The sequence below is a fragment of the Ruditapes philippinarum genome, unplaced genomic scaffold (assembly GCF_026571515.1).
Source record: "Ruditapes philippinarum isolate M1 unplaced genomic scaffold, ASM2657151v2 ctg753_1_1_1_1, whole genome shotgun sequence".
In the NCBI taxonomy this organism is placed as follows: Eukaryota; Metazoa; Mollusca; class Bivalvia; order Venerida; family Veneridae; genus Ruditapes; species Ruditapes philippinarum.
The window spans coordinates 145890-172461 of NW_026854157.1; the positions used below are offsets into that span (position 1 = coordinate 145890).

Below are 26572 nucleotides of genomic sequence, written 5' to 3' on the forward strand. Positions count from 1 at the left end.
AGTAACATGCAAAATATTATAAAGGTCGCAACTCATCTAGTTAATGCCAATTGATATAATACATGTTATAAATTATGTTCAAGGCAGCTGAACACGTTATTTTAGATTTAGTTAGAAGAATTTATAACTAGTTTGTATTGAATGAAATTAGGAATAACTGTTATTTATTATGAACCACGTAAACATGCTTAAAATCCCGAGGTATTTCAGATAGAGAGGTTACATTACCTACGTTTGGTAATGAAGTTCGAATAAACTTTCTGTTTCAAAGGAATACAGCGTAAATTGTTAAAAAAAAGTATTGTTTTACAAATGAAGTTCACATATTTTATAGTTTTGGAGAATAAAATCTAAAATAGAATTCCCGACGGGAAAAAAATGTATCGTAAAAAAATGTTCTGTAAGGTCTGGTCGCACAGTCACAGGTTGAATTGCATGTGAATCATCTACGTAATGATTACAGTCATGTTATTATTACTTCGGCTTTACATGAACGAGATCTGAAAAGGAAAAAATATTGTTTTTATTGACATTGATCATAAATTCAAACAAAATACAAAAAACTGTGATTATGTTTAATGTTATCTTCAGTTTATGTCAACTTCTCACAGTAAGTAAAGAACACGGATATGTTCAGCAAAGAATAATAAATTTTATAGATACTGTTCTCAAATAAAAGATAATGAAATGTGTTTAAGTAGTCAAAGCTAAAATTTCAGATTCAAATATGTTCTTGAATATGGCTCCTAGTATTCTAAATTCTACATAATGCAATAAAAGCGTGTTTCATTCACTGAGATGACCCTGTACATATACCTTGTAACCCTAATAAAATTTTAAGTTTATATATTATTAGTCCATATTTTTCACATGAATCAGTAGCCCCATTTAATGAGCAAATTTTCATTTAAATACACAAGGTTTAACAATCATTTTCATGTTATATTTGGTTGACATGGATTTAAATTAAAGTCAATGTTGTTTATAAAGTATATTTTTTCTTTTCATACTTTTCATAGCTTGCCCTTTCCGCGGTAACTTAACAGATCTTGTAACTCAATTTTAACGGTATAATATCAAAAAATATAATGCTCAAATGAAGAATTATCAATATTGTAAGTTCCAAAAAGCATCATTTGTAAAGATATTACCAAATCTACATTTTCTTGTCAATAAAAGGAAGTAATCAGATTTATTTTCTATAAAGTCTATGTCAAATTTTCAATAAAAAATAAATGCAAATATATCTTAATGAAAACATATATAATGTGGAGCAAATATTTTCAGTACATATTTGAAATACGAATATTCTTCGATGTTTGAAACTTGTTTTTTGAAGCATAATTATTGCATATATAAAATTTCTCTTAATTACAACATAACAGGATCTTTAAAGTTAAATTGTAACTATAAATCACGCCTAGTTACAGGTTCGCAAATAAGAAGCATTTGCAAATTGAACACTGAAGTCTAATATAACATCCTACTGCTACATCTCTGGACTTACGATACAATAAAAGGGGCGTCCGTGGCCGAGTGGTTTAAGGGTCGTTTTACTTCAAACCCCGTCCCCCCACCGCTGGGTTCAAATCCCCAGGGGTTGATTTTTTTCATGTGAGGAAGTATCCAGCTAGCTTACGGAAGTGGTGGTTATACTAGGTGCCCGTTCGTGCCCAAAAAAATGCACGGAAGGGGGACCTGAGGCTTTCCCCCATCAGTAAAAATTGGAAAAAGTCGCGATATGACCTAAACTGTGTCGATGTACGTAAACCCAAAAAAACAAAATACAAAAACAATGAAATTTAAGAAAATACAAAAAAATAAACTTATAAATAGAAATTTTAATATAGCCAAAAAATGCACCAAAAACGTGGTCTTCTCCTGTTTATGGTTTCAAAAAATGCATGTATGTGTTACAAAAAAGCATTGTCTTTTTTTATATGCTGTTATTTTTAAAATGTTTTGAATATTTCGGATCTAAAATATTCTACGTTTTCACATGTGAGCTTCTTATGAAGCGGCGTTATTTTTTTATTTTATTTTTTTTAATTATTTATCGTTAAAATTAAAAGATTTGATAAAAGTATTTTATTTGTTGCAATAGCCTATTACCGGATATTGAAATATATAAATATTAACAAAACATAATATATGATTCTTATTTACATATTTTAGATCATCCATGCACAATGCAAGTAGAACAGATGATGATGATTTTGTTGTTGTGTTTGTTATTATTATTATTATTGTTGTTAGATGATAATGATGATAATGATGTTGTTGCTGTCATTTAGCAGTGTCTTACAATTTTTTTCTAAAGTCAACTCATTTACCTACTTTACTTAATCCGTTTTCTCTTATATCCGGTTTACTGTCGGTTCTTGCAGCTTCTATAGCGTCATCCAGGGATACAAACATGATATCCTTCCGCGCCGGAATAATTTCTGTTGCTTCAAATACATTCCAGATTTCATCTGAAAGAAGAAATACCGGTCCGCATTAAACTGTTATAAGCCGTATACTATTGTTTTTAACAATTTATTATTATTATTATATACCACATTTATATAGCACTCTTTTCATAAATAATAAATGTTCAAGAGTGCTTTACATAAATCCGATAAAACATAATCATATATATATAAGACATAATGATTACAACATAAACTGAGTAAACCTATTAAACAATAATGATAATCTAAAACCAAGTAAAGAATGGTAAGAAATAACAGACACATTTAGTTTAAAATCAAGGCAAAATTAAAATTAACACTGATAATAAATAGCAGAAGTAGTCTAACTTGATTTAGGAATAACGTCCATAGAACTTTATGAAATAATGTGTTTTTGAGAGCTCTCTTAAAAATGGCAAGGTATTACAGTCTCTAATGTCAGGTGGTAACCGCGTTCCATAATTTCGCTGCGGCTGTCTGGAAGCACCTGTCACCATATCGTTACTGTCCGAGAATTTAGGCACAACTAATGTCATTGAGTTATTCTGAAGGACCTCAGATTTCTGACTGGGATGTACACGTCTATCATGTCTTTTATATAGGCTGGTGATTGAATCGATGAGGGATTTATATGTATGGAGTCAAAATTTTATATTCGACCCGATACTCTTACCGGAAGCCAGTGAAGTTCACGTAAGATAGGTGTTATGTGGTCATATATTGAGTGTTTTGGTCACAATTTCTAGCTGCTGTATTTTTGAACATGTTGTAACTTGGTCATTGACTGCTTAGAGACTCCATATAACAGAGTGCATTACAGTAGTCTAACCTAGAAGTAACAAGTGAATTTACTTGAGATTTGGTTGCTTTAACAGTAAAGATAGGGTCTGATGTGACCGATTTGTCTTAATTGTGCATAACAGTTCCTACAGACATTATTTACATGTTGTTCCATCCTCATGTTCGAGTCAAGAAATGCACCAAGATTGCGCACACTAGATGATTGGCTTATTTTCGAACCGTCTACTGTTACTGTAACATCTGAAAACAGGTTGTGCGTTATGTTTCAGATGAGAAGATGATCAACTCTGTTTTATCGCCGTTTAGCTTCAGCATGTTGGCATTCATCCAACTTACAATATCTTCAAAACATCTTTCAAACGGTTTATATTCTCTTGAATTGAAATATTAGTCACTGGTTTGAAGGATAGATAGAGTTGTGAGTCATCTGCGAAGAAATGGTTGTTTAGATCATGTTTACGGCAGATTTCACATAGCTCTTGGGTCCCAGGACATACCCTTGAGGTACACTGTACTCCATGTGGACCGGCTGTGATAGTTTGTTGTTTATGCATACAGTCTGGTATCGGTCGGTCAGGTATGACGTCATCCATGCGAGTGGCTTGCCTGTAATTCCAAAGTGTTCGTTCAAGGCGGCGAAGGAGCGTTCCGTGATCAATTGTATCAAAAGCAGCAGACAAATCAAGCATCACGAGAATAGTCGCATTGTTATTATCCAAAGACCGTAGAATGTCATTTTGAACTTTTAACAATGCAGTCTCGGGCGAATGGAACTTGCGATAAGCAGATTGGTTGACCTCGTGTAGATCATTTGTCTTCAGATGGCTCTCAAGTCGTACGTCAACGACCTTTTCCAAGATTTTAGACAGGAATGGTAAGTTAGACACAGGCCTATAGTTTTTCAGTTCGTTAGGATCTAAATTTGGTTTCTTTAGAAGTGGTCTTATTCGTGAGTGTTTGAACATTTTTGGTACATAAGCAGCATCCAAGGACACGTTTATAAAACTGGTTATCACTGGTGTTAGTTCATCTAGGCATTCTTTTAACAGCCATGTTGGAATGGGATCTAACTCACAGGATTTGGTGGCTGATTTTTTAATCAAATGCTTTCACTTCTTGCTCTGTGGTTTGGAGCAAACACAGTATATTTGACACCCGTATATTCAGATTCCATATCTACATTATCCGGTACCGATTGTGTTTGAGAACGTATGTTATTCCTTATTGTTTCAAATCTTTCCGATAAAGAAGTCACTGAATTTCTGGGCAAGGCGCTCTGAAGATGAATCAAATGGTAGAATCACTTCATTTGTATCTCAAGTAGACCTTTGGTAATCTTAGATAGACTTTTATGATCATTGCCACAAGACTCTATTTTACTTGTATAGTATGTCTGCACGAGCTTGTTTTAACATCTTGTTCACACTAGAACAGTGTGTTCTGTAGATCTGATTGGTCTATTGTAAGTTTAGTTTCACGCCATTTCCGTTCCAGTTTACGTTTTTCATGTTGGCTTCGTGGAGTTGCTCTGTATACCACGGACAAGCAGGTCCTCAATGTAATGTCTTGTTAATGATCGGAGCATGTTTATCCAAATAGAGGTTAGACTGTCTTGAATACTCCATCATAAAACCATCTATGTTAGAAGGGATACACTCTTTGTTGAAGAATCCATTTTCGTATGTCATCTCGAAAAGAAAATCAAATGTCAATTGCGCGAAGTTTTCTGTAAGAAACCAATTTTCCGTACCGGTGCAGGTTTTGAGGCTTTGACATCAAAATGTAACAGCAAAATGGTCACGTAAGATATTTCCACTAGAATCAGAGAGTCCAGGATCTACGACCTCTATGTTTGATACAATGTTGTCTGTTTCCCTTGATATCACTACGTCCAATGTATGACCTGCAACATGGGTTGGTTCTTGTACATGCTGATGCATACCACATGCATCAATGTTACTTGTAAATTTTCTCGTATCGTTGTTGTCTGGTATATCTAGATGAAGGTTCAGATCGCCTACTATGATTGCAGATTTGTCAACTGTAGCGTACTTAGTTAAGAAAACGGGCCACTCATGATCAAGGAAAGTGTTTGTATTCAAGCCGTTCTGTTTAGAAGGAGGTGGTCTGTATATTACGCTAGCCTCATAGAGTACCGCCCAATAACTACATTTACAGTCCATGAACTCAAATTGTGGAATTCCTTGCTTTGACTTGACGACTCAGTGGTGACTTGTATAGAAGCTTTATGTATGATAGCTACACCACCACCTCGCCTACCAACACGCGGGACATGTTTCATTTTGTAGCCAGGAGGTACAAGTTCACTGATACACACCTTATCAACGAACTACCAGCCATACATTTTCAGTTATGGCGCATATATCAAACTCATTGGAGAGAATAAAGTCACATATGGATAGGGTTTTGTTTTTCACTGAGCGTGTGTTCATTAAACATATTTTTATATTTGTTTGGCCTTTTACTGTTGTATTGTGTTCAAGATTTACCCGGATTAAGTTTTTCACATTGCACATGCTGAGTGATTTTTCTATACGTCTTCGCTGATTAACTTTTGTTATTTCTTGGGGAAGTAACTGTAAATTGTCAACATTCACACCATTGTTAGTACCCCAGGCTCGTCTGATCCCATATTGCCCACCTCTATTTTAACCACAAGTAAAAGAAACCGCACAGAAAGTAGAAACAAAGATGCAAACAGTTTTTCTTCCTTTTATGGACAAGAGTTTCCTTAATGTGTTTTGCTGCATAATATTCGAAATAAATGCCGAATTTAAATGCTTAGGGAACTTTGAATTTTAGCTTCATGCATTTTCATGTTAAACAATTGGTTTAGGTCAAAATCTAGATACAACTGTAATATACATTAATGTTTTGAATATGATTTCGGGATAATTGGTAATAAAGGGAAGTAACTCGTCTTAATATCTAAAAGATCATCATTACGTAACGTTGTTTTTCTTCCAATTTTTATGGTATCAATAGGGGTCAAACATATTAGAATGCTATTAGCTTTTAGGTTATGTATATATATTATATTTCCATTTTTTAGAAAGTTATAAGTATTTTTTTTTGCTTTATGAACTTTTTTTCTGACTTTAAAAATCATTACAATGGTTTGCTTTAATATTTGTATTCGTTCATGTTTTGATGGTTTGTGCAATATCAGTGTTTATCACATAAACCGCGGCGCAGGAGTGTAATAAAGCCATTTAATAAAAACGATATTACACTAGACGATATTACACTAGTGTAATAACACTTTGACGTCACGTCATTTGCACTATAAACATAGCGTTAAAGCGCGCTAATGTTAGCGTTACACTATAGGCGCGTCAAAGAAAAATGACTCTTGTTAACAGTTTACCGTTCTTATTTTATATATGTGATAAATAGAATATTATATTCGTGTAGATTCAATACTAAATTTATTGAACTCGTTGAATAAAACAATATTATGCTCGCCAGAGGCTCGCATAATACGATTTTATTCAACTCGTTCAATAAATTTAGTATTAAACCTACACTCATTCAATATCCTCTATGTAAGGTTCACATACCCGAAATGTTAGTTAGGTATACCCTCACGTGTACATTCTCGTAATCTTCAATCAGCTGAAAATTATTAAAAAAAACATTTCAATATATTAACCGGACTTGCATGTGTTATAGTATATGTATACTACAAAAAATGGCTAAAACGATCGTTTAAAAATAATATGCCAATATGCTAAAAATTAATGATATTAGTCATAAGAATTATATATGGTGCTGTTTATATTTAAATCATCAAACAAAGTGATATTTTGGCATTAAAAATGAAGCAAACATTGAAACACGATTACATTTTTGAGGTATACTCTAATTCATAAGTTCCATAGTATACTCATATGGGCGTTTTATTTCAGATGAGTCGGTTAAAAGTCTCATCCTTAAGTAAGGTTCTTTTCTCTTTTTCTCGTTAACGTAGCTATAGATTGAACTCTTAGCTTCTCGATATGAAGTCAACTATAGGCACATCAAACCTTACTCCAGTTTAGTTTAATTTATTCAATTCGTCCACGGCGATCAATATATAATTATTTTTTTGTATTATTTGATATCAATTTTCGCGACACTAGTATTAAATTCATTTGAACTTACAGTTTTGATCACTTTGCAGCCTACACTATCAACAAAAGACACCGCCAAGAGATCAATAATGATATGGGTGAGAGGTATCTCAAATTCGAACGGGTTGATGTCATATATCTCGGGTAATTGACCATTTGTCGACGCTATACTGTCATGCCTTTGAATCTCAACAATCGCCTGTGTGTACAAATATTTTGTTTCAAAAGGCGTTTACAGGAATATAATTAAAATAAGATATCATAAGGATCACATGTGATAATTAGCAAGCAGTATCCTGGTACATAATCAATTAGCAACACATGTCTTGTAAGGCGCATTTTAATTTCTGAATCATAATATAACAACCTTGAAATAAGCATTGTACTAAATAAGTTCCTTAAAGAGCAAAGTCTTGGGCATTGTTTTTTTGTTTGTTTTGAGTTAAACGTCACATCGACACAGTATAGGTCATATCGCGACATTCCAGCTTTACTGATGGAGGAAGACCTCAGGTGCCCTTCCGTGCATTATTTCAGGCACGAACGGGCACCTGAGTAGAACCACCGACGTTCGATAAGCTAACTGGATAGCTTCCTCACATGAAATGATCCAAAGTCCCTGTCGGCATTCGAACCCACAGCGGTGAGGGGCATGCGGTTTGAAGTCAACAACCTTAACCACTCGGCCACGGACGCCCCAACTTGGGCATTGTGATACAAACTTAAATCAACAAGGTGTAACAGCACATGTTTGCTATTGTTAATCTTAACATTATTGATATTTTAGAATCCATTCGTTCTATCCAATTACGCTTGACTATCTAACACAGATCATTAAGTACATCTCTGTAAGGAAAGCTTAACAGTATATTACCAACATTGTTGCCAATATAAAAAATATAATGCCTTGTTCTTTGTAGCATGCATAATACAAATGAACTTCACATTGATCAATACAACTAATACGTACATTATTACTCCCTATGTTAGTTCCCATGTTGCTTATTGACGTCGTACTACGTCCTAAACTCTCACGCTTTAGAGACGCTCTAAGAACTTGTTTCCTGAGCACTTCTGGTTTGATGGTTGATAGGCGATACACTTCTCGGACAAAGAGGTCTCCGTTGGCAAAGTAGATTGGGAAGTTGTAACCAATCAACTTGACTTCGTTGCTTAACTGAGAGGTCTGGAATTGTTTAAGAATTATTTCATGGATGGATCGTACAAGATAAAGAGAATTAACTTTCACATGTTATTAAACCCATTACTTCATGAGCATGTTGTAAACAATGTCTGTTTTCATTGGAAAGTCTTCCGGTACCAGTTCAAATTGCTATAAAACTATAAAAAAAAACTGCCTCAATACTTATCAAACTTGGCACAAATGTTAACTGGAACATTGCCTTTGTAACAACATGCCCAGGCTTAAATTTCAAAGTGCTGCAACATCTCAATGGATTGAGATAGAGTCAAATGCTTTTCAGCGTTGGTTACACGTTACCCTATGATCGATCTTGGGTCATTTATAGCCTCTCACAAGTCCAAAATTTTCTTGGCGATGTGTTTTGGCGACTGCCGCCCCCTTCAACCCCCCAAACAGAAGGGGGCAAATCCCCCTTCTGGCAACCCCTTGATGTATCTTTTGGTTGGGGGCCCGCGCCGAAAAAGTGGACACTTTTTGCAACTACATTTCTCAAACAAAAACAAGTGTTGGGGCCTAAAAAACGGCATTTTTTCACCATTTGTGACAACAAAAAGGGACGGAGGGGGATGGGGGTTGAAAAAGGCGTTAAAAGGTGTGTATATCGTGTAATGGGATAACAAAAAAATGACGAAAATACCTGAAATTACCCAAAATCGTGTTTTTCCATGTTTAAACATGGCCTTACATATAAGTTTGAAGAAAAATTGCTGTTTTGTAGAATTATTTATTTTTTTCATTAAATCAACCAAATTCATACACATACAATTGAACGCCGAAAATTTATAAGTAAATTATTGTTGTATTCTAACCACGTGTTTGTATTCAAACAGCGGAATTATATTTCGGCGACCACGTAACTGTGTTCCAACTTTGTTTGACACCGCTTAACAAAACAAGTTCAAAATAATAAGTTATTTAAAATAATAGCTGAATTAATAAACGTAAATGAAAGTCCTTCTCAAGAAATAAAACCTTAAACTGAACTATTCTCTTCATAGAAAGTAAATAAACTTGATTTACTTTAAGCATGTATTCAAAATATATACCAATCTTTAAGTATATTACCTGTAAGTACTTCTTTGGGTCTTTGTACACGTTCTGATCGGTAATCTTACCCAGTCTGGTTGGTCTTGCCCTAAAAATAGTATAAAAGTAGTAATTATAAGAACAGATGTTCTTCGTATGATAAAAATGGATCAAAATACTCTTTATGCATAAAAGAATAATGTGGTCAAATTTGATATTTGTAAATGTTGATTATTGTGATAAAGTCTTTTTTTTAAAAACATTACTTTAAAGTTAACACAAAGTTTAAACTCTACATATTATAGGTAATAGTAATAGCATAACAGTATTAGAACATAGTGTCATTAAAAAATCTAGCAGTTTTTAAGTGTTTATTATTATTATTGTTTTTATTTTATTTATTTTTATCATTATTATTGTTGTTATTATTTTTTAAGACCAAATTATCTTCACAAATAACATTAAATGCAATTTCCAAAAAAGTGGATTTTTTTTATATTTAAATTATACTTATTCAGTAAGAATTTCCTTGAAATAAATAAATTTCTGCAATTAAAGTACTTTACCAGAAGAAGAGCATAGTGAATCTTTAAATTTGGCAACATCAAAGAGTATCAAAATATATAAATATATTCTTTCAAATAGGCAGAATAACAGAGGAATAAAAATATCATTTTAAGAGTTGCAATGTAGGAAATATACTTTGCTTTTGTTCATATGAAAAATACTAGCATTTATTGTGAGCTTACATTTGTGTCCGTAGCACCACTGTGAAGAAAGAAAACACGAGTCCAATCATAAGCCCGTAATCCACGTGTAATAGCGTAGCACTTAGACACGTGACCACCCAAATGTACTGACAGAGATAGAGAACGTGCCAAAGAAATTATTATTATTATTATTATTAATTTTTATTATACTGCTGCTGCTGCTACTGTTACTGCTACTGCTACTACTACTATTACTACTACTACTACTACTACTACTACTACTACTACTACTACTACTACTACTACTACTATTATTATAACTACTACTACTACTTCTACTACTACTACTACTACTACTACTACTACTATTATTATTATTATTATTATAATTATTATTATTAACATTATTATTATTATTATTATTATTATTATTATTATTATCATCATTATTATTATCATTACTGCTACTACTACTACTCTTACTCTTACTACGATAATTAATACTACTTTTATTATTATTATTATTATAATTATAAATATTATCATTATTATAATAATTATTATTATTATTTTTATAATTATTATTATTATTATTATTATTATCATTATTTTTATTATTATTATTATTATTATTATTCTATTATCAGTGACACGATTAAGTCAAAAGTTTTAAAATATTACACTAGTTTTGAAAAAGTACTAGCAGTTGTAATGAATAAAAATATTGTTTATAAGGCCAACCATCGACAGTCGATACATTGTACATATTTTAATACATGTTCCAATAGAAAGATGCGGTTTTATGGCAATATATACTTGTACACAATGGTTCCACGGGACAGTATCAAACACTTATGCTTTTTAATCTACTATTTCTTACTTTTTATCTTTAAAAAGGTGCTGTAATTTAACAGTTATGACAAAACGAAATACGCATTCTTGTTTCTTTTAAATGCAAAACGTCTTGCTTGGACAACTTCTAGTCGAACGTAAGTATATTAACGTGGTTTTATTAAATAACTATACGTTATAAGTCCTGTAAAAAAGCACCTGCCACGTTCAAAAACACGATGGCCTGCCTTAAAACAGAGCCAATATCTATATCACTTTTTCGGCCCCGTAATTTGATTGGCTAATAAAGCAGGGCCAAAAAATGATATAGATTTTTTCAAGAAACTGGGAAATGGCAGCCATTTTGTTTTAACCTGGTCTATGTTTAGACGCCGACAGGTTGCATAAGTGAAACAAAATATTCTCATTTTGATGTACATGTACAATATAAGTTACAAAATGTAGGTTTTCCGTACAAACTGATAAAATGTAGATATTTTTACAGTTGTTCTTTGTTATAATTAAAATATGTTACAATTAAAATTAGAAGAAATATCCGAGGATTAAATGTGAAATATTATAAGTACACGTAGTTATTTAATAAAATTGTCAATAAATAAATGAAATGATATTGGCCCTGTTATTTGTCCTCTGGTCAGTCGTATTGGCCCTTGGCCTTCGGCCATGGGCCAATACGACTGCCCTCGGACAAATAACAGGGCCAATATCAAATCACTTATTTATTAACATATATTATAGAAATGTATTCGAATAATACTCACAAAGTCATATTTTGAAGTTTTCCATATTTTGGGTAATTCCAGCACTTGCAGAATAAGGCTACGTAATGCAACCACAATAATCGCTGATAAAACGCACTGGAATAAATACGTCATAAAATGTAACTATGACGATAACATTGATTTCATAGCCGCAAACTGATTAAAACAAGCTCCTTAAGAAGGCAATACATTAAAAGAAATAAGAAGATGTGAACTTTAGTCAGACATTTCATAGCCAATGCATTAATCATATGAATTTAAATTATAAATTGATCCACGTTAGTCCCATTGCAAAGATGACATTATTATATTTGTTACAAGAATCTGACATCAAGTTTTCTGAAGTCGATGTGGTCAATATTGTTCTTTGTAAAGAAAAGAACATATGTATGACTATGCGGGTATATAATTTACTTCCTCTCATTCATACTTACATTCGGTAGAGATTCAAACAAAGGTCCGAGCCAGAGTATCACGATCAGTACCATACTGGCGGAAAATAAACTTGCAATCTAGAAACAAAAAATATTTAATTACTATATACATCCGTATGAAAAGATATCGTTGATTATGGCGACATCAAGCACGGTACGGTTAAAGACAATATTTTAAATAAAACTCACTCATTTTCTGCTATCACATATGAACATCAAAGTTAAGATCTTACACTTTTACTGTGGAAAATGGGGTTCAAACATTGTTATAATGGAATAGAACGAACCTGAGATTTACCCCCGGCAGAATCCTGTACGGAACTTCTCGACACGGAGGCAGCGTAAGGGTAGCACGAGAAAAATGATCCGAATACATTTCCAGCTCCGTACGCTATCAACTCCTGAAAATAGTAAATGATAAAACAAGTGTTATTTATATTTTATCATAATTTCGTATCTTTCACAATTATGTTTTTATAGCAGATATAAATTTCAAAATATATGCATTTTACGTAAGCTATACAATATATATTCCTGCTTTTAGTATGTTCTACTCAAGCTCGCAAGCCTGATTATAAAGATGAATTGGAGATCAAGTTTCTGAATAAGGTTCAATCAAAGATAAACTTGCTATAAGTTTGACATTTTTTATGAAAAAAAAAAAGGTTTCATTAATTAAATTTTATTTGATTAACGGTTACATGTATATAACATTAGCCTTAAATGGAAACAAATTTGATGTTATCTTGATTCATGTCAATGGCTTACATTTCTAAACGACAAAATAACATTTTTAGCATATATTGTAACGTGTACCGAGCGAATGTACAACAAATATATAATAAATTTTTCTTTGGGCCATCTGCCGTTTGATTACAAAATACAAATGATTGTTAAATGATCAAATATCAAAAACAATCAAGTTAAATTATTAATAAGGGTTTTCTCAAATAAACTCTAAAATACTAACTTAAGTGAGCAAGTATACAACAATTTCACAGCCTAATAAAACACTAATTTAACCAATTCAATATCGATATCAAGCCGCAACCCGATAGTTTCCTATAGTCAAGCAATTACCTATCTATCTATGAAGCGAGGCTTCTATTTAGATAGAAAGATAAGTTGCTGGTAGGGATTTACTACAAAGTTCCAGCTAGAATATATAGAATATTTATATTATTTTACATATGTCTGGATTTTTAATACTTATATGTAACGAATTCCCTGATAGCGAGGCTTTCAGAAAATGTAGAGGTCTATAAGTACCCAGAGTCAAATGCAATTTCACAAATTTTAATATAACGACACTATATCCATGGAGCGAGGCTTCAGATGGAAATATTTACTTTGGCCAATTATTATTTTATATAGGCTTCAATTAGATATACCTCTATGTCTGTTACATAGAATAACCTGGTCCCGATGAATTCCTCTGCAGACCGAGTAATTTCAGTCAGTCAGTTGTTTATGCTTAATGAGGGTCCATCCGCCCGTAAGGGCACAAAATGCAGCTTGCGCTGTCGAGTATGGACCCCAGGCATGTCACCAGTCATGTCCTTTAAGAGTTAATTTTGAAGCACAAAGTGGCGATAACTTACCTGCATGCAATTTCAATGGATTATTAGCCAAAGATATGAATTTTGAGCTAAAAGTAGGTCACTGTACGGCGGTCAATGAGAACCTAAATGTACAGTAACCTGTGACAATAGGAAAGGTGTTTAGCCCTGAAAAGGGTTGTTTGTGCCAGCTATAGGCCTGTCTTTCAAGCCGTCTAACCGTGCTAGGGGCTCACGCACTCTAGCACACCATCCTCGTCGACCCAAGCGCGCCTACTTTGTAGGGCCACTCCCCTCGGCATTCGTCAGGACACCGGCAGCTAACTTCACGTAGTCTGTCTAATTCGTGCTGGCTTAAACGTTACCCCGAGTAGAAGATAACATGCGAATTTGCCGGCTTAAACGATACACAATTCTTCAATCATCTGCCGATGCCCTGTGCCTTCTCAGCGACGTGCACGCTCCGAGGGGAAGTGAGAAGACCGAGTATTTTTTTTTTTTAAATGCGTTTATTTAAGGTCGCCGCCGGAAAGCCCATATGGTCGACCGTACACTCAAGTCGGGCCATCCTAGAGCGTCCCGCCGAGATTTTTTCGACGATTTTTTCCAGCTTTATTGGTGGAGGAAGACCCCAAGTTGCCTTCGGGCTTTATTTCAGGCACGAGCGAGCACCTGGGTAGAACCACCGACCTTCCGTAAGCCAGCTGGATGGCTTCCTCACATGAAAGATTTCGACCCGAGTGAGGATCGAACCTACAGCGGTGAGGGACCTGTGATCTCAAGTCAACGACCTTAACCACTCGGCCACGGAGGCCCCTTAGTAATTTTGCTCTAATCGCCGTATTTATACCTGCTGAGATGAGCGCTCAAGCATGACTTTATTTTCAGTGGCTGATTAGAATGATCACTATCTATGAGACGTTTATTACATTATATGATTTCAAACGTTCATTGAAAATACGTATACCAAACGTATATTGTAAAGTACCGTAACTTAAAATACATTGTCGCAATATAAACGAATAACATAATAGTTAAGTAACCCTAACATCATTCAGTAAACGATAATCGTTATTCAAAACTAGCTTATTATAAAAAATGCCGCAACGTTACAATATATCTATACACTTAAGAATACTTGTAATTCAAAGTGACATTATGCCCATGCAAGTGTAAATGGACAGTGAACAAAATAACATAAAAATAGTTTGACATTTTGCCAATATCGTGTTCAGTTTCATATTTTACAATGAATGAACAATTAATCATGAATCCGTGTTACCAAAAGAAATTTCTATTAATATTGTTCAGAACGTATCAATAACGCTCAATTCCTAAACAGAGTTGGGCAGTCTTTTTAAATTTAGGAAGTTTTATAGTGTATCATATGCATTTTTTATTACCAATTATTGATCAGTCATCATTATAAAAGCCAATCATTTTAAAAATATGTTACTAATTTTAGTCAACTTGAGAGTGAAATAATGAGCAAAATGTCACTTCAAATAATTGTTGCGAGAGACCCTCACCTGGTTTGCATCGATGGCATATTTATTTTTCTTCGCCATCATCGCAGCCAGCGACACAGATTGAGCAAAGGAGATGATAGCGATGATTGGAATATCGGCAATATATTTATCCACACCTTCAAATGATGGCAGCGCCGGTTCCGGAAGTCTGAAAGTGAATCATGAGCATTTTTGGGACAAGTGATCAAACTATACGGGCAGATGTAAAATAGGTGAAGGCATGAATGCAAACAAGTGAGTGTCAATCAAATTTATTTCTTAACAATTTTGGGAAAACTATCAGAGTTATTTTTTTACAATTATACAACAGTTTTCAAATGAAAAGTAATATTTTATATTTTATATTCATTTATATTCTTTTATGTCAATAATATTTGTTTTGCCCACTCTGTTTTATGTCTGTGCAAAAAAGAAAAAGTGATACGCTATCAAAATATCATCATTCAGGGCAGAGGCAAAACTAATAACATACCAAAGTATACTCAGACAAAAATGAAATTAATTACAACTCTTTAAGTCATCACATTTTTCATTTATTTTCATTACATAAGATAACCTTTGAATTGTACACTGTGTTTACACATTGTTCAGATGACATTGTAACAAGTTATCTACACAGGTCACATATGACACACCATTAGAAAGTTGTATTTGATAGAGGTATCAAAGTCGTCTGAAACTTTATGTTAATCAATGTCTTAATGTCGCGGTTTCTGTGACAAATTTGAAACAAAAACATTAACGTGTTACGGTATTACTATATTGACCTAGGTGTCTTGTGACCTAGTATTGTTTTCTTGGTGATAACTGTTACGAGTTGCCCTGCGTGCAGGTATTTTTTTGTATTAGTGTTTATTATAATTGACATGAATTTATTTGTTACTTTCTTTCTTTCGCACCTTGTTTGTTTGTTTGCGTTTGTCTTCATTTATTTGATTGGGGTTTTGTAAGGTCTTTCCTCGCCGCTTTTATCTGCGCATAGCAAATCTGCGCATAGCAAAACCTATTATGTCACAAAACATAGAAAAAAAAGAACTTGAAATTCTATCAAATAACCAATACCAATGGTAATATCCAATTTTTTACTTATACTATATAGTGTGTGTATTTTGGATGTCATCATTAATGTTGATTTTTTGATACAATTTAAGTTCCTGTGGAAAAAAAAACTTACACAGGTATTTTCATCCTGTCTCCTGTCTTTAAGAAGTGAAAGCGGTAATTAGGCGTAAAAGCATGATGTACTAAGAATCGATCAATAATTACATAATCTCGCACATCTCATGTAACTAAATTTAGCGGTGACTTACCCTGCTGGCACAATGCCAACGACCTTGATATAGTAGTTTTCGTTGAAATGGGCAAAGTATGATGTTACCGTTCCGACTATTACCTGGAACACAAATTTAATGTACATGTACATAAAAAGACTTCATTCTTAATAAATATTATCGTATAAAATTCATTTTCAATGTGAGGCTGGTGAAGAAGCAAGATTTCCTTGTATATGTTTATCGCAAGGATAAAGAATGAATATGATATACGATTGTATGAACAATGACGTTGATTATGACGTTGAAATTAAGTCACACATTTTGAAGAGAGCAGATGCAAGTTTAATATGATTTTTAGAGAAATGAGATCATCTATAGGCAGCTCAAACACACCTTGGCACAGACTGATTATCTTTGTCAACGTAACTTTGGAGAATGTCGTTGATCACGACAAAACAGCCAGTAAACAGGCCGCTCACCTGATCACAAGACTGACGCAACGAATAGCGTCCAGTCTACCGAGGTAATATAACAATTTTTATTGACCAAAGAAACCAATATTTGTATAAAAATAGAGCTGGTACTAACCATATAAACCGCCCATAGTAAAGTTTAAAAAATTGGCTCAACAAAAACGGTTCAGTATGTTACACGGGGGAGGAAGTGTTACACGAGGGATGGAGTTCCTATGATAACATGTCAAGGAGTTCTTGTGATAACTGTCACTGAGTTCGTCGGAAAAGTATAATGTATATACTGCAAAAACACTCGTCAAAAATCGTAATTTTCATCTTTAAAAAGTAAGTTTTAGGGGTTAAATTAAACTTTAATGATTAAGCTTGTCTTACATCATGTATTATGTGTGAAAATCTAATTCATAGTCCATTTTCATCGCCTCTTGCTTAAAATCTGGTAGTTTTGAGTAAAATTTCCAAATTATATGCCACTTCGCAAATATTGACCTGTTTATTTCGAGTTTTCATAATTACCTAATTATAATGCAAAATTGCAATCATTAAAGCCCGGCTTACAAATTTATACCCGATTTTTCAAATGTCCCGGAGTTCTTGTGATAACTCAAAACATGTCCTTTAGTTGTGCATCGCTTATCTAAGGGCTAAGTTATTTGTATCATATTCTATACCATAATAAACAAATATATATATAAAACCAGGATTATTTCTTCAAAGCTAGGTTTCCAAAAAGTACGACAATATGATAAAAACTCATCAACTGCAGTTGGTTCTATAACTACCGATCTCTCGGTCCCTCTGGGTTCGAGCGAAATAAGTTTCACTAAAATATATTTTTGTTATCAATCACATCAAAATTAACAAAATTTCCTCCAATAAGATTACATAGGTGAAATATCCATCAAACATCGGCAAAAAATTTACATAAAGACACCATACTTAAGCGCATTTTATCATGAAAGTAAATGCTCCAGTGTACGAAATCTGCGTCAGCAAAAATACCAAAAATAGAACCGGGGATAAGATATCTCAGTAAAATCTCTTTAACTAAAATATACTTAAAACCAACATTATTTATCCTCATTATTGTGCAAAATAATGAGCGTACTACATTTCATAATGATTAACAACCTAATTGAATAATAAAAAACGCTAAAGCGTGCCGTAAATAAGCACAAGAAACACATTGGCAGTAACAAAAGTTAGCATAAGAACTCCAGGACATTTTTCATTATTATAAGGGAATTATGTATGGCAAGGATGAAACTCGAAATAAACAGGTCAATATTTGCAAATTGGCAAATAATTTGGAATTTTTACTTACTCAGAACTACCAGATTTTAAGCAAGAGGCGATGAAAAATGGACTATGAATTACTTTTTGACACATAATACAATATGTCAGGCAAGCTTAATCTTTAACGATTAATTTAGGACCTAAAACTCACTTTTTAAAGACGACAAATACCATTTTAAACGAGTGTTTTTGCAGTATATACAATAGTTTTCGCAAGAACTTCTTGACAAGTTATCATTAGAACTCCATTTCCTCCCCCGTGTGTTAGCAGTCCTTTGAATTGTGAAATCTAAGGTGTAAACTACGATCAGTTAACAGACGTAAGGGGATGTCTATAGCTTAACGTTGTTTAAATTATGAATAACAATATATAAAAGTAACTCACCACAAATAGTTCAATGGGTACAGGTATCTTCAGCTTGGCCTTGAACCTCTGGTTTATCTGGACCTTCACCAGGTACAGGATGACAATACAGATCAACGAGACTATCAGGGTCGCCACATTAGTGTGTGTGATCCTCTCAAAGATAAACTTGTATGTCTTGTAAAAAAAAACATAATACTTTTCAGTTAGTTTAATCGAAACGTTATTTGCATTTGATGTATAATTTCAGTAGGAAAACAATATGAGATATTTATAATAAACGTTATATTAATCAGTTTTTAAATTAATATAATAAGTAATAGAAAGAGCATAAAATGAATAGATTATCTGATTTGTACGAGCGGGCGATTGCCGAGTGTTTTGACGTTAATTCTTTTTTGTATCAAAGCCAAAAATAAAAACATGTCCCCTGTCCGAAAAAAAATGTGCGGTACAGTGCGGTAACTGTAGTGTGTTTAACAAAAACCTGCACTCCAGGTATGTATAGGTAGTAAAAAGCGTTAAGATTTCACCAAAATTTATTTATACGTATTATATTACTATTACAATAGTGTCGTAGATTCTAAAATACAAATAAAAAGATTAGGATAGATATCATACTTGAAGGCGCGCACTTGTAAAATTTATGTTAATGTATTTATGATTTAATGATATAACTCTCTGTATATAAATCTACTTTAAGGCACTGGAAATTATGCAACTTCCATGAAATGCTAAAGGCGCGAATCTTCAAATCGATGCTTCTATTTTATTTTATTTTTTGCCTTGTTTTATATTATTTCTTCGTTCTCAATTGCTACATACCTTGACAACTTGAAAGAGGCCGTCTGTACGAGGGATGTTCAGACCGAGAATATACTTTACTTGACTAGTACCCACGTGAACAGCTGTTCCAGTTGTGAACCCGGCAATTAGAGGATCAGACATGTATGTTGTGACAAATCCGAGCCTCAATACACCCATGATTATCTGAAATACAACACAACCTTTAATCTTAAAATTATGTCTTTTGTTCATTTTATTTTCTTTCGGGCATCCAGTGTAACACTTTATTATTATTTTTTAAATAAGAATAGTAAACCACTCTTTCAATCTTAAAATAATGTATTTTCCCATTTATTTTCTCTCTGGCAAATATCCAGTTTACCGCATTATTATTTAAAACCAAACCATAAATAAGAAAAGAGAAATAACTCAATAACTCCTATGAGAGTTATCATACCTATATACAACTTATATAACAATTGCATGACTAGATAAAGACAATGCTTAGGTTGTAAGAAATCATATTTTATTCACTATAAAATGTAGAGAAAATAATTGCATGCAATCGAATTTATCTGGAATTCAATGGTAAGAATTCACATTGAAAACTAGAAATTTGACTAATTCATTTGCAGACCTGTGTGAATCCAACAAGCAGCGAGATCGTCATCGCTATCCCTAGTTTTTTCGAGTCCGACAGAAAAGGTTCAGAGTTTGAGTCTTCAAACGGATCTAATGTGCCGTTACCGATGAGACTCGAGTTGCCAATCAACGTGTCCCTGTTACCTCCGTTGTCATCCACATAAAACTTTGCCACTACAGAACCGGTCAGTAGACTGACCACCGCAACAGTTCCTGTAATAGTATATAGATATCATTTATTCGACAATGTTATTATTTGAATCAAGAATGCAATGCCAAATCGCAACTCTTCGGCCCTTTCCGTCAGTCTTCGTAAGCAATTATGTTCAAAGTTATTATGACAAGAACGTTCCTATTGTGTAATTCCGTTTTATATGGTTGGCTAAAAATATCTTATTTGATTCATGTCTAAAGAAATAACATTTCATAATAACTGAGTTCCTCAGTATGTGAAAGCTCCCTTCTACACATGATTATTAAACTTTTTTTGAATATTGTTTATACAAAAAATGATCTCTAACCTAAGTTCTTAATAAAGTTAGGGAAATTGTTAAATTGTCGTATACTAACCCATTGAGATGTGTCTAGACGAACCAAATATGAAGTATATTAGAACAGGGAAGAAAGAAATGTAAAGGCCGACAACCGGCGGCATTTCAGCCAACATAGCGTACGCCATTCCTGGAATATAAAAAGACAAGGGAGACAACTGTACCGGTACATACTTGCGATTTGTAAGATTGATAGTAGTTGTTGTTCAAATTGGCTTATCTATTCGAAAATAATCCGACAAAAAATGCATTAAACTATTCAAGATGGCTTGATAGTTATCTTTTTTTCTCAACTTACCAAGTTCGAGTTACTACCAATGTTTTTTTTTCATTTTGTCATAGTCATCAAAATGATCAAAAGCAGGAATCAGACTCAGAAACGTGATCAGTATACTGGTATTATTTGAAATACACTGAAGAAATAATTTCATAATAGAGGAAAACCAAATGTCCATGAATCTTAATAAAAAGTAACGCATTCCTGTTTGAATAATTCTCTTTTAAGATATACCATACCTTGAGGTAGCTGCATGATTCCGACGGTCAGACCGCATATCATGTCGGCAATAAAATCCGTGTTCCAATTGTATTTTTTCATTATCCTGATCATAGGAACAAGGCGTTTTAACCTCGCTTTGGCACTTTTTTGTCGCAGATGCAGCATGGTTTCTTTGCAGTTTCGTCCTTTTGTAATTTTCGGAACTGTTCGCGGAAATCCGACAGCTTTCGGCATTCACAGTTCGTCGTCATTCTCAAGGAAGATTCACGACAATGCGCGAATGATGTTCGGCGAGATCTTCTATCTTGGCGAGTGTGTATTGGCTGAAAATAGACAATAAAAATGTACACGGATGTGCAGACTGGCTAAGCTCTTTTAAATGGTAACACAGTCCAATCAAAAATCGGTTCTAGAAGGTTAAAGGTTAAATCAAAAGATGCAGATGACCTTGAAAACCTCGAAAACTTTGAGCTAGAGACCTTATGAACAATTATTTATTTTTTATTTTTTCTGCTTTTATGACAAAATATTAATGGTGTATTGTCATATATAAAACGTGAAATAATCATACGTGACGAAATTAATAATGAAATACGGATTTTATTATTCAGTCGTTAAAAATTCATCATAACTCTAATTCATCTAGTATCATATCCTACTAAATATTTTAATTTCTTTATTTGATGCGAAAAAAGATATTTGATCATACAAATTTAAATAATTTCTTCAATTTGTTCTTTTCATTAAAAAACAACAATCCATTACAATTATAAATATGAATATGAATAACGATGATATCCTACAGATGTTTGTCCACCAACTCTATCTGTAACGTTTCACTGGTTAAAAATTTAAATAATCCTTTGTTGCATGCTTTAATAGTCTGCATTTTCCAGTTTGACACAAAATTATTCACATTACAATTACTTCCGTTGAAAACGGATGTTTACTTTTTGACTATTCAACAAAAAGTTATTTTATACCCCAAAAGAACTCTAGGGTACAAAGAACTAAATTTTATGAGAGTCATAGGTACTTTGGTGATGCCCTAGACCCTATTGTTGAAAATAAGAATAAATTGAGAGAAAAATGGCGGCCATTTTATTTCATTTAATTTAGAAAATAGACCACGTGACTAAATTTTATATTGTTAAAAATACTGTAACCTATGTAACAGTACAAAATTTTTAGTCACGTGGTACATTTGTAGTAACAGTAAAAATAAATCCCAGAGGTCTATAGGAAACTTACGTTACGAAAAAAGTGAGGGGTAATAATTATATAATATCCCAGGTCAAATGAAGGTCAAGTTCAAATTTGGTTATGGTCCGATGATTGTTTGCAGAGTTATGCCCGTTGATGACATTTTCAGTTTCCGTTAATTATCTCCTCAACGGTAGTACACATTAAACTTAAATTTGACATATGGATACGTAAAAGAATGTGCAGGTCAAGTTCGAATTTGGATACGGTTCGGTGATTTTTGGCAAAAATAAGAAATTTTCAGTTTCCGTTCATTATCTCTCCAACAGAAGTACATAATTATTCAACTCAACGACAAAGGAATGCGCTGGTCACGTTCCAATTTTGACATGGCTCGATGATTTTTGACAGAGTTACGCTCACTAAGATTTTGGCTGCATGCGGGGCATCCGTTGCGTGACAACACCTTTCTAGTCTTTATACTGTAACTGATACAGAAAATATAATTATCTATACTGAACCAAAACAGAAACTTTCGCAAAGTATGTGCCAGTTGTTCAAGGGAACCACTTAGATGTACACACATATATACATGTAGTAGCTTGTAAAACTCGTTTTGTTTACAAAATCGGTCAGCTAATTCCCGTATAAAAGCCCGATATGTTTATTCAACGTAAAAATCGAGTTTCAAAGGGATTGAAAAACTGTACTAACATCTACATTCAAACTTGGAGAAAGTTTCTTTTTTGTCTCAGTATATATCTACCATAAATGATTATTTTTGGTTTGTTCTTCCGTTATTGTGTCCAGTATTTAATTAGTCCAGTGTGCTGTCTCTTCTGGCAGCTCTTGTTACTTTTAGTGTCCAGTTATGGTTTCCTGAAAATAACTTGAAATTCATCAAATTTAATTATTATCTGTTCTTTGGCAATTAGTATTGTTAAGTTGATTTAGTATTGTGTATGGAATTCAAAATACTACTTTGTTTTCATTTTGCTACCTTGTAACATTTTTTTTAACATTCAGCTCTAATTTTTACCAAATTGAATGATCAGCATCAATAATGCTTTGAATCCATTACATGTATTGTTATAAACATTAGTTTACCCCTTATCAAAAAGAAAAATAATATAAATCACTGAGGCACGATATGCTTTTAATATGAAAGAAATTTACACAAAATTTTTCATTGTGAGTTGTAAGTGATTAAAAACCTCTTTTTATTGTAATCCAATCTTTTCTCGTCGTTACCTCTTATCAAAAATTGTATGTATCTCGCAAAAGTTAAACTTAAAATGAAAATTTTAGTTTTTGTTACATCATACTTGTATAGTATATAGTTTAAACTGGTATATACTGGTATCCTCCAGCTAAAACTATACATTCTTGAAACATGATATGATCATAAAACATTCACGGGTGCAGCTATCAGGGATACTGTGACAAGCCATGTTACTATAATTAAATGTTAATCACTGACCAGAGATAGGAAGTTTTTGGGAAAAAATGGAAAGTTTGGGTTCAGTCCTACCCATTAACCCTTCCAGCCTGCTGATATCTCAGTAAGCGTTTATCAGCTGGTAATTCACTATTAACTGTATATCTCCCATTAACATGTCCACTGAGCTTAGGGTCTTGTCGTCATTAATTAGTCCTCTGTATTCTAATCGAACGGCCCTAACGTTGAAGGATCAAATTCTGTGGATGTAGGGTTTCATGATACACTCACTTTTATCAATGTTTTTCTCTCTGTCTAATCTTTTGTGAATGGGTCTGGAGCCCAATTGAATTTTGAAACTTAGCAATTATTTGAAAATTTACTTCATATCAGAAAATAAATTTTAGCTACTAAATTAATTATATGTATTACCTTTATAAGTGAAACTCATCTTCTAAATGAATAAAGTTCTATAGAAAAATGTTACTGTTACTCATGTAACTGAGTGACCCACAACCTCCAGAAAGCACTATTTACAGATGATTGTTTTCACTGCAAAGTGCAAGACTCTTACCTAAATTACCAAGTAAGTGATATTTTTATTATTAGCTCGACTATATTAAGTATATGGAGAGCTGTCATACTCATCTCACTTTTTAGTCAGCGTCTATACTTTAGATTAATGTTTATGTGCATTAGATATTTAATCTGTAACTTTTTTATTTCTTAAGGCATCAATTTCAAAAAATATATTTCTTATCATCGTCCACATCATTTGATAAGGTGCAAATCTCTTAAAGTTGATTTCCAGAATTATATCCCCTTATACTTTTAATTGTCCTTGAAATATTGTTATTTTTTACTCTTAACGTCTTTATTTCATATAAAGGGATATTGGCTTTAAACTTCAAATCTATGTTCTTATCATCAACTACATCATATGTGACAATGTTTTTAACTCTAGCTGTTTACTTTTAATGACATAATCACATTTACATTATGAGGTACAAAAATATTCAACATTTGAGTAATTTCTTGATACTAATACGGAAATAAATCTATATCTTATCATAATTGATTATTTTGTCACAGTTTGATACTGTTTTAGTCCAGCGTGCTAGCTCTTATTACTTTTGGTGTCCAGCTATGGTTTCCAAAAAAAACAAAAACAAAAAAAACAAACTTAAAGGTCATCAAATTTAACTTATTTCTGTTCTTTGGCAATTGGTATAGTTAAAGTGATTTGGTATTTTGTATGGTTTTTAAGTCAAAGTACTACTTTGTTTCAATTTGACTACCTTTTAAGATTTTTTTCCACATTCAGTTGTTTTTTGTCTATCAAAGTGAATGATATGCATCAATAATGCTTTGAATCCATTATTATTATTACTTAACATTATTTTGTCCCTTCTCAAAAAGAAAAATAATTTTAATCACTGAGGCATGATATGCCTTGAATATGAAAGTAATTAACACAAGTATTTGCATTGTCAGTTGTAGGTCACAGATTAAAAACCCTTTTTAATGTAATCCAATCGTTTTTTGTCTTTAACTCTTTTTATTAATAAGTGTATGTATCTCTTTAAACTAAAATGAAAATCTTAAATTTCGTTATATTTAAAATGTTTTCTATATCCTCCAGCTATTATACAGTCTTGAAACATGATAGGATCATTAAACATTCAAGCAGTGATACTGTGACAAGCCATGTTATTATAATTAAATGTTCACCAATGGCCAGAGATAAGACATTTTTAGGGAAAATTGGAAATCTTTGGTTTTATGCATAGGACTGTATATGTTGTATGTAAATACTGTTAAAAAGAAAACGTAAGTCACAGTTCAGTAATTGTTGATACATGTGTTCGGTAGAAACTATAAAACTAAAATAAAAGAAAATATCTTCACCAAAAAATTTTGATAAAATTACTTGTAGGTACTCAGAACATTCCTCGGCTTTGGTAGCGCATCATGCAAATAATTAATTGTTGTCAGAATCCTTTCGCATCCGATTTCTTTATCCATGATCAACTGCAATATAACACGGTATATCATGCCTACAATACTTTTCAGATACTAAAATTGCATTTTCTATATACACATTGCTTTATATTACATTTGCTGCTGAATAACAAAACGGTAAATGTACCCTATAATAGTAAACCGAAGATCCGTGTCTCACATATTACTTTTATATTGTAAATATAATATCTAAGTTGTTAAGATGTACCTTGAACAGCTACACTACTTATAAGTATATTAAGAGAACAATCTGATTAAAATCAGCTCTAAATAACGCTCGGCTTTATTGGATGGATGCCATAGGCCTCGGTTGTTGCCTTCTCCCCATGACATGCAGCAGGAAGATCCTCATATTACCAGCAGTGATTGAAATATTATATTTTACAACCAAACAATGCCTTTATCTCGATTAATCACGACGTCTTGCAATTGGCATAATATATGTTGTAGGTAAGAAAACTCCTGTTGGATTCGTAGGAGTTATTTCCCTTCTCTTATTTTTTTATATCCAAAATTTACCCCCTATAAAGTATAAAAAACACTATATCGAGGGTATATTTTG

At 32.9% G+C, this 26572-nt stretch overlaps 1 protein-coding gene across 7 annotated transcripts; it reads right to left on the reverse strand.

Annotated features, from left to right (window-relative positions):
• Positions 1–317: 317 nt before the first annotated feature.
• LOC132739182 (prestin-like) lies at positions 318–26137 on the reverse strand. 7 transcript variants are annotated; one of them, XM_060726843.1, is made up of 19 exons: positions 25919–26137; positions 23317–23429; positions 21365–21670; positions 20868–20978; positions 20293–20510; positions 19695–19859; positions 18891–19046; positions 16773–16855; positions 15463–15610; positions 12662–12775; positions 12375–12452; positions 11941–12036; positions 10367–10473; positions 9657–9726; positions 8358–8573; positions 7419–7586; positions 6836–6890; positions 2334–2474; positions 319–500 (listed from the first exon to the last, which is right to left on the reverse strand). In XM_060726843.1, exons 3-19 carry the CDS (start codon positions 21579–21581, stop codon positions 475–477), a joined length of 2169 nt encoding a protein of 722 aa, XP_060582826.1. In that variant the 5' UTR covers positions 21582–21670; positions 23317–23429; positions 25919–26137; the 3' UTR covers positions 319–474. The 7 variants fall into 7 exon arrangements, with proteins under 7 accessions (XP_060582827.1, XP_060582826.1, XP_060582823.1 ...); XM_060726840.1 differs by having other exon boundaries at positions 23317–23439; XM_060726839.1 differs by lacking the exon at positions 25919–26137 and adding an exon at positions 23765–23880 and having other exon boundaries at positions 23317–23439.
• Between the last annotated feature and the right edge of the window lie 435 nt (positions 26138–26572).

Bases quoted from the DNA above. Each gene is read 5' to 3' on its own strand.
- LOC132739182 (XM_060726844.1), bottom strand. From the start codon at position 21,581: ATGCCGAAAGCTGTCGGATTTCCGCGAACAGTTCCGAAAATTACAAAA. The intron at 19,860-20,292 runs GTCTGCAAATGA...GTTGTATTTCAG, and splicing joins TGCTTGTTGGATTCACACAG to ATAATCATGGGTGTATTGAG. The intron at 6,891-7,418 runs GTAAGTTCAAAT...AATAATTTTCAG, and splicing joins GCTGCAAAGTGATCAAAACT to CTGATTGAAGATTACGAGAA.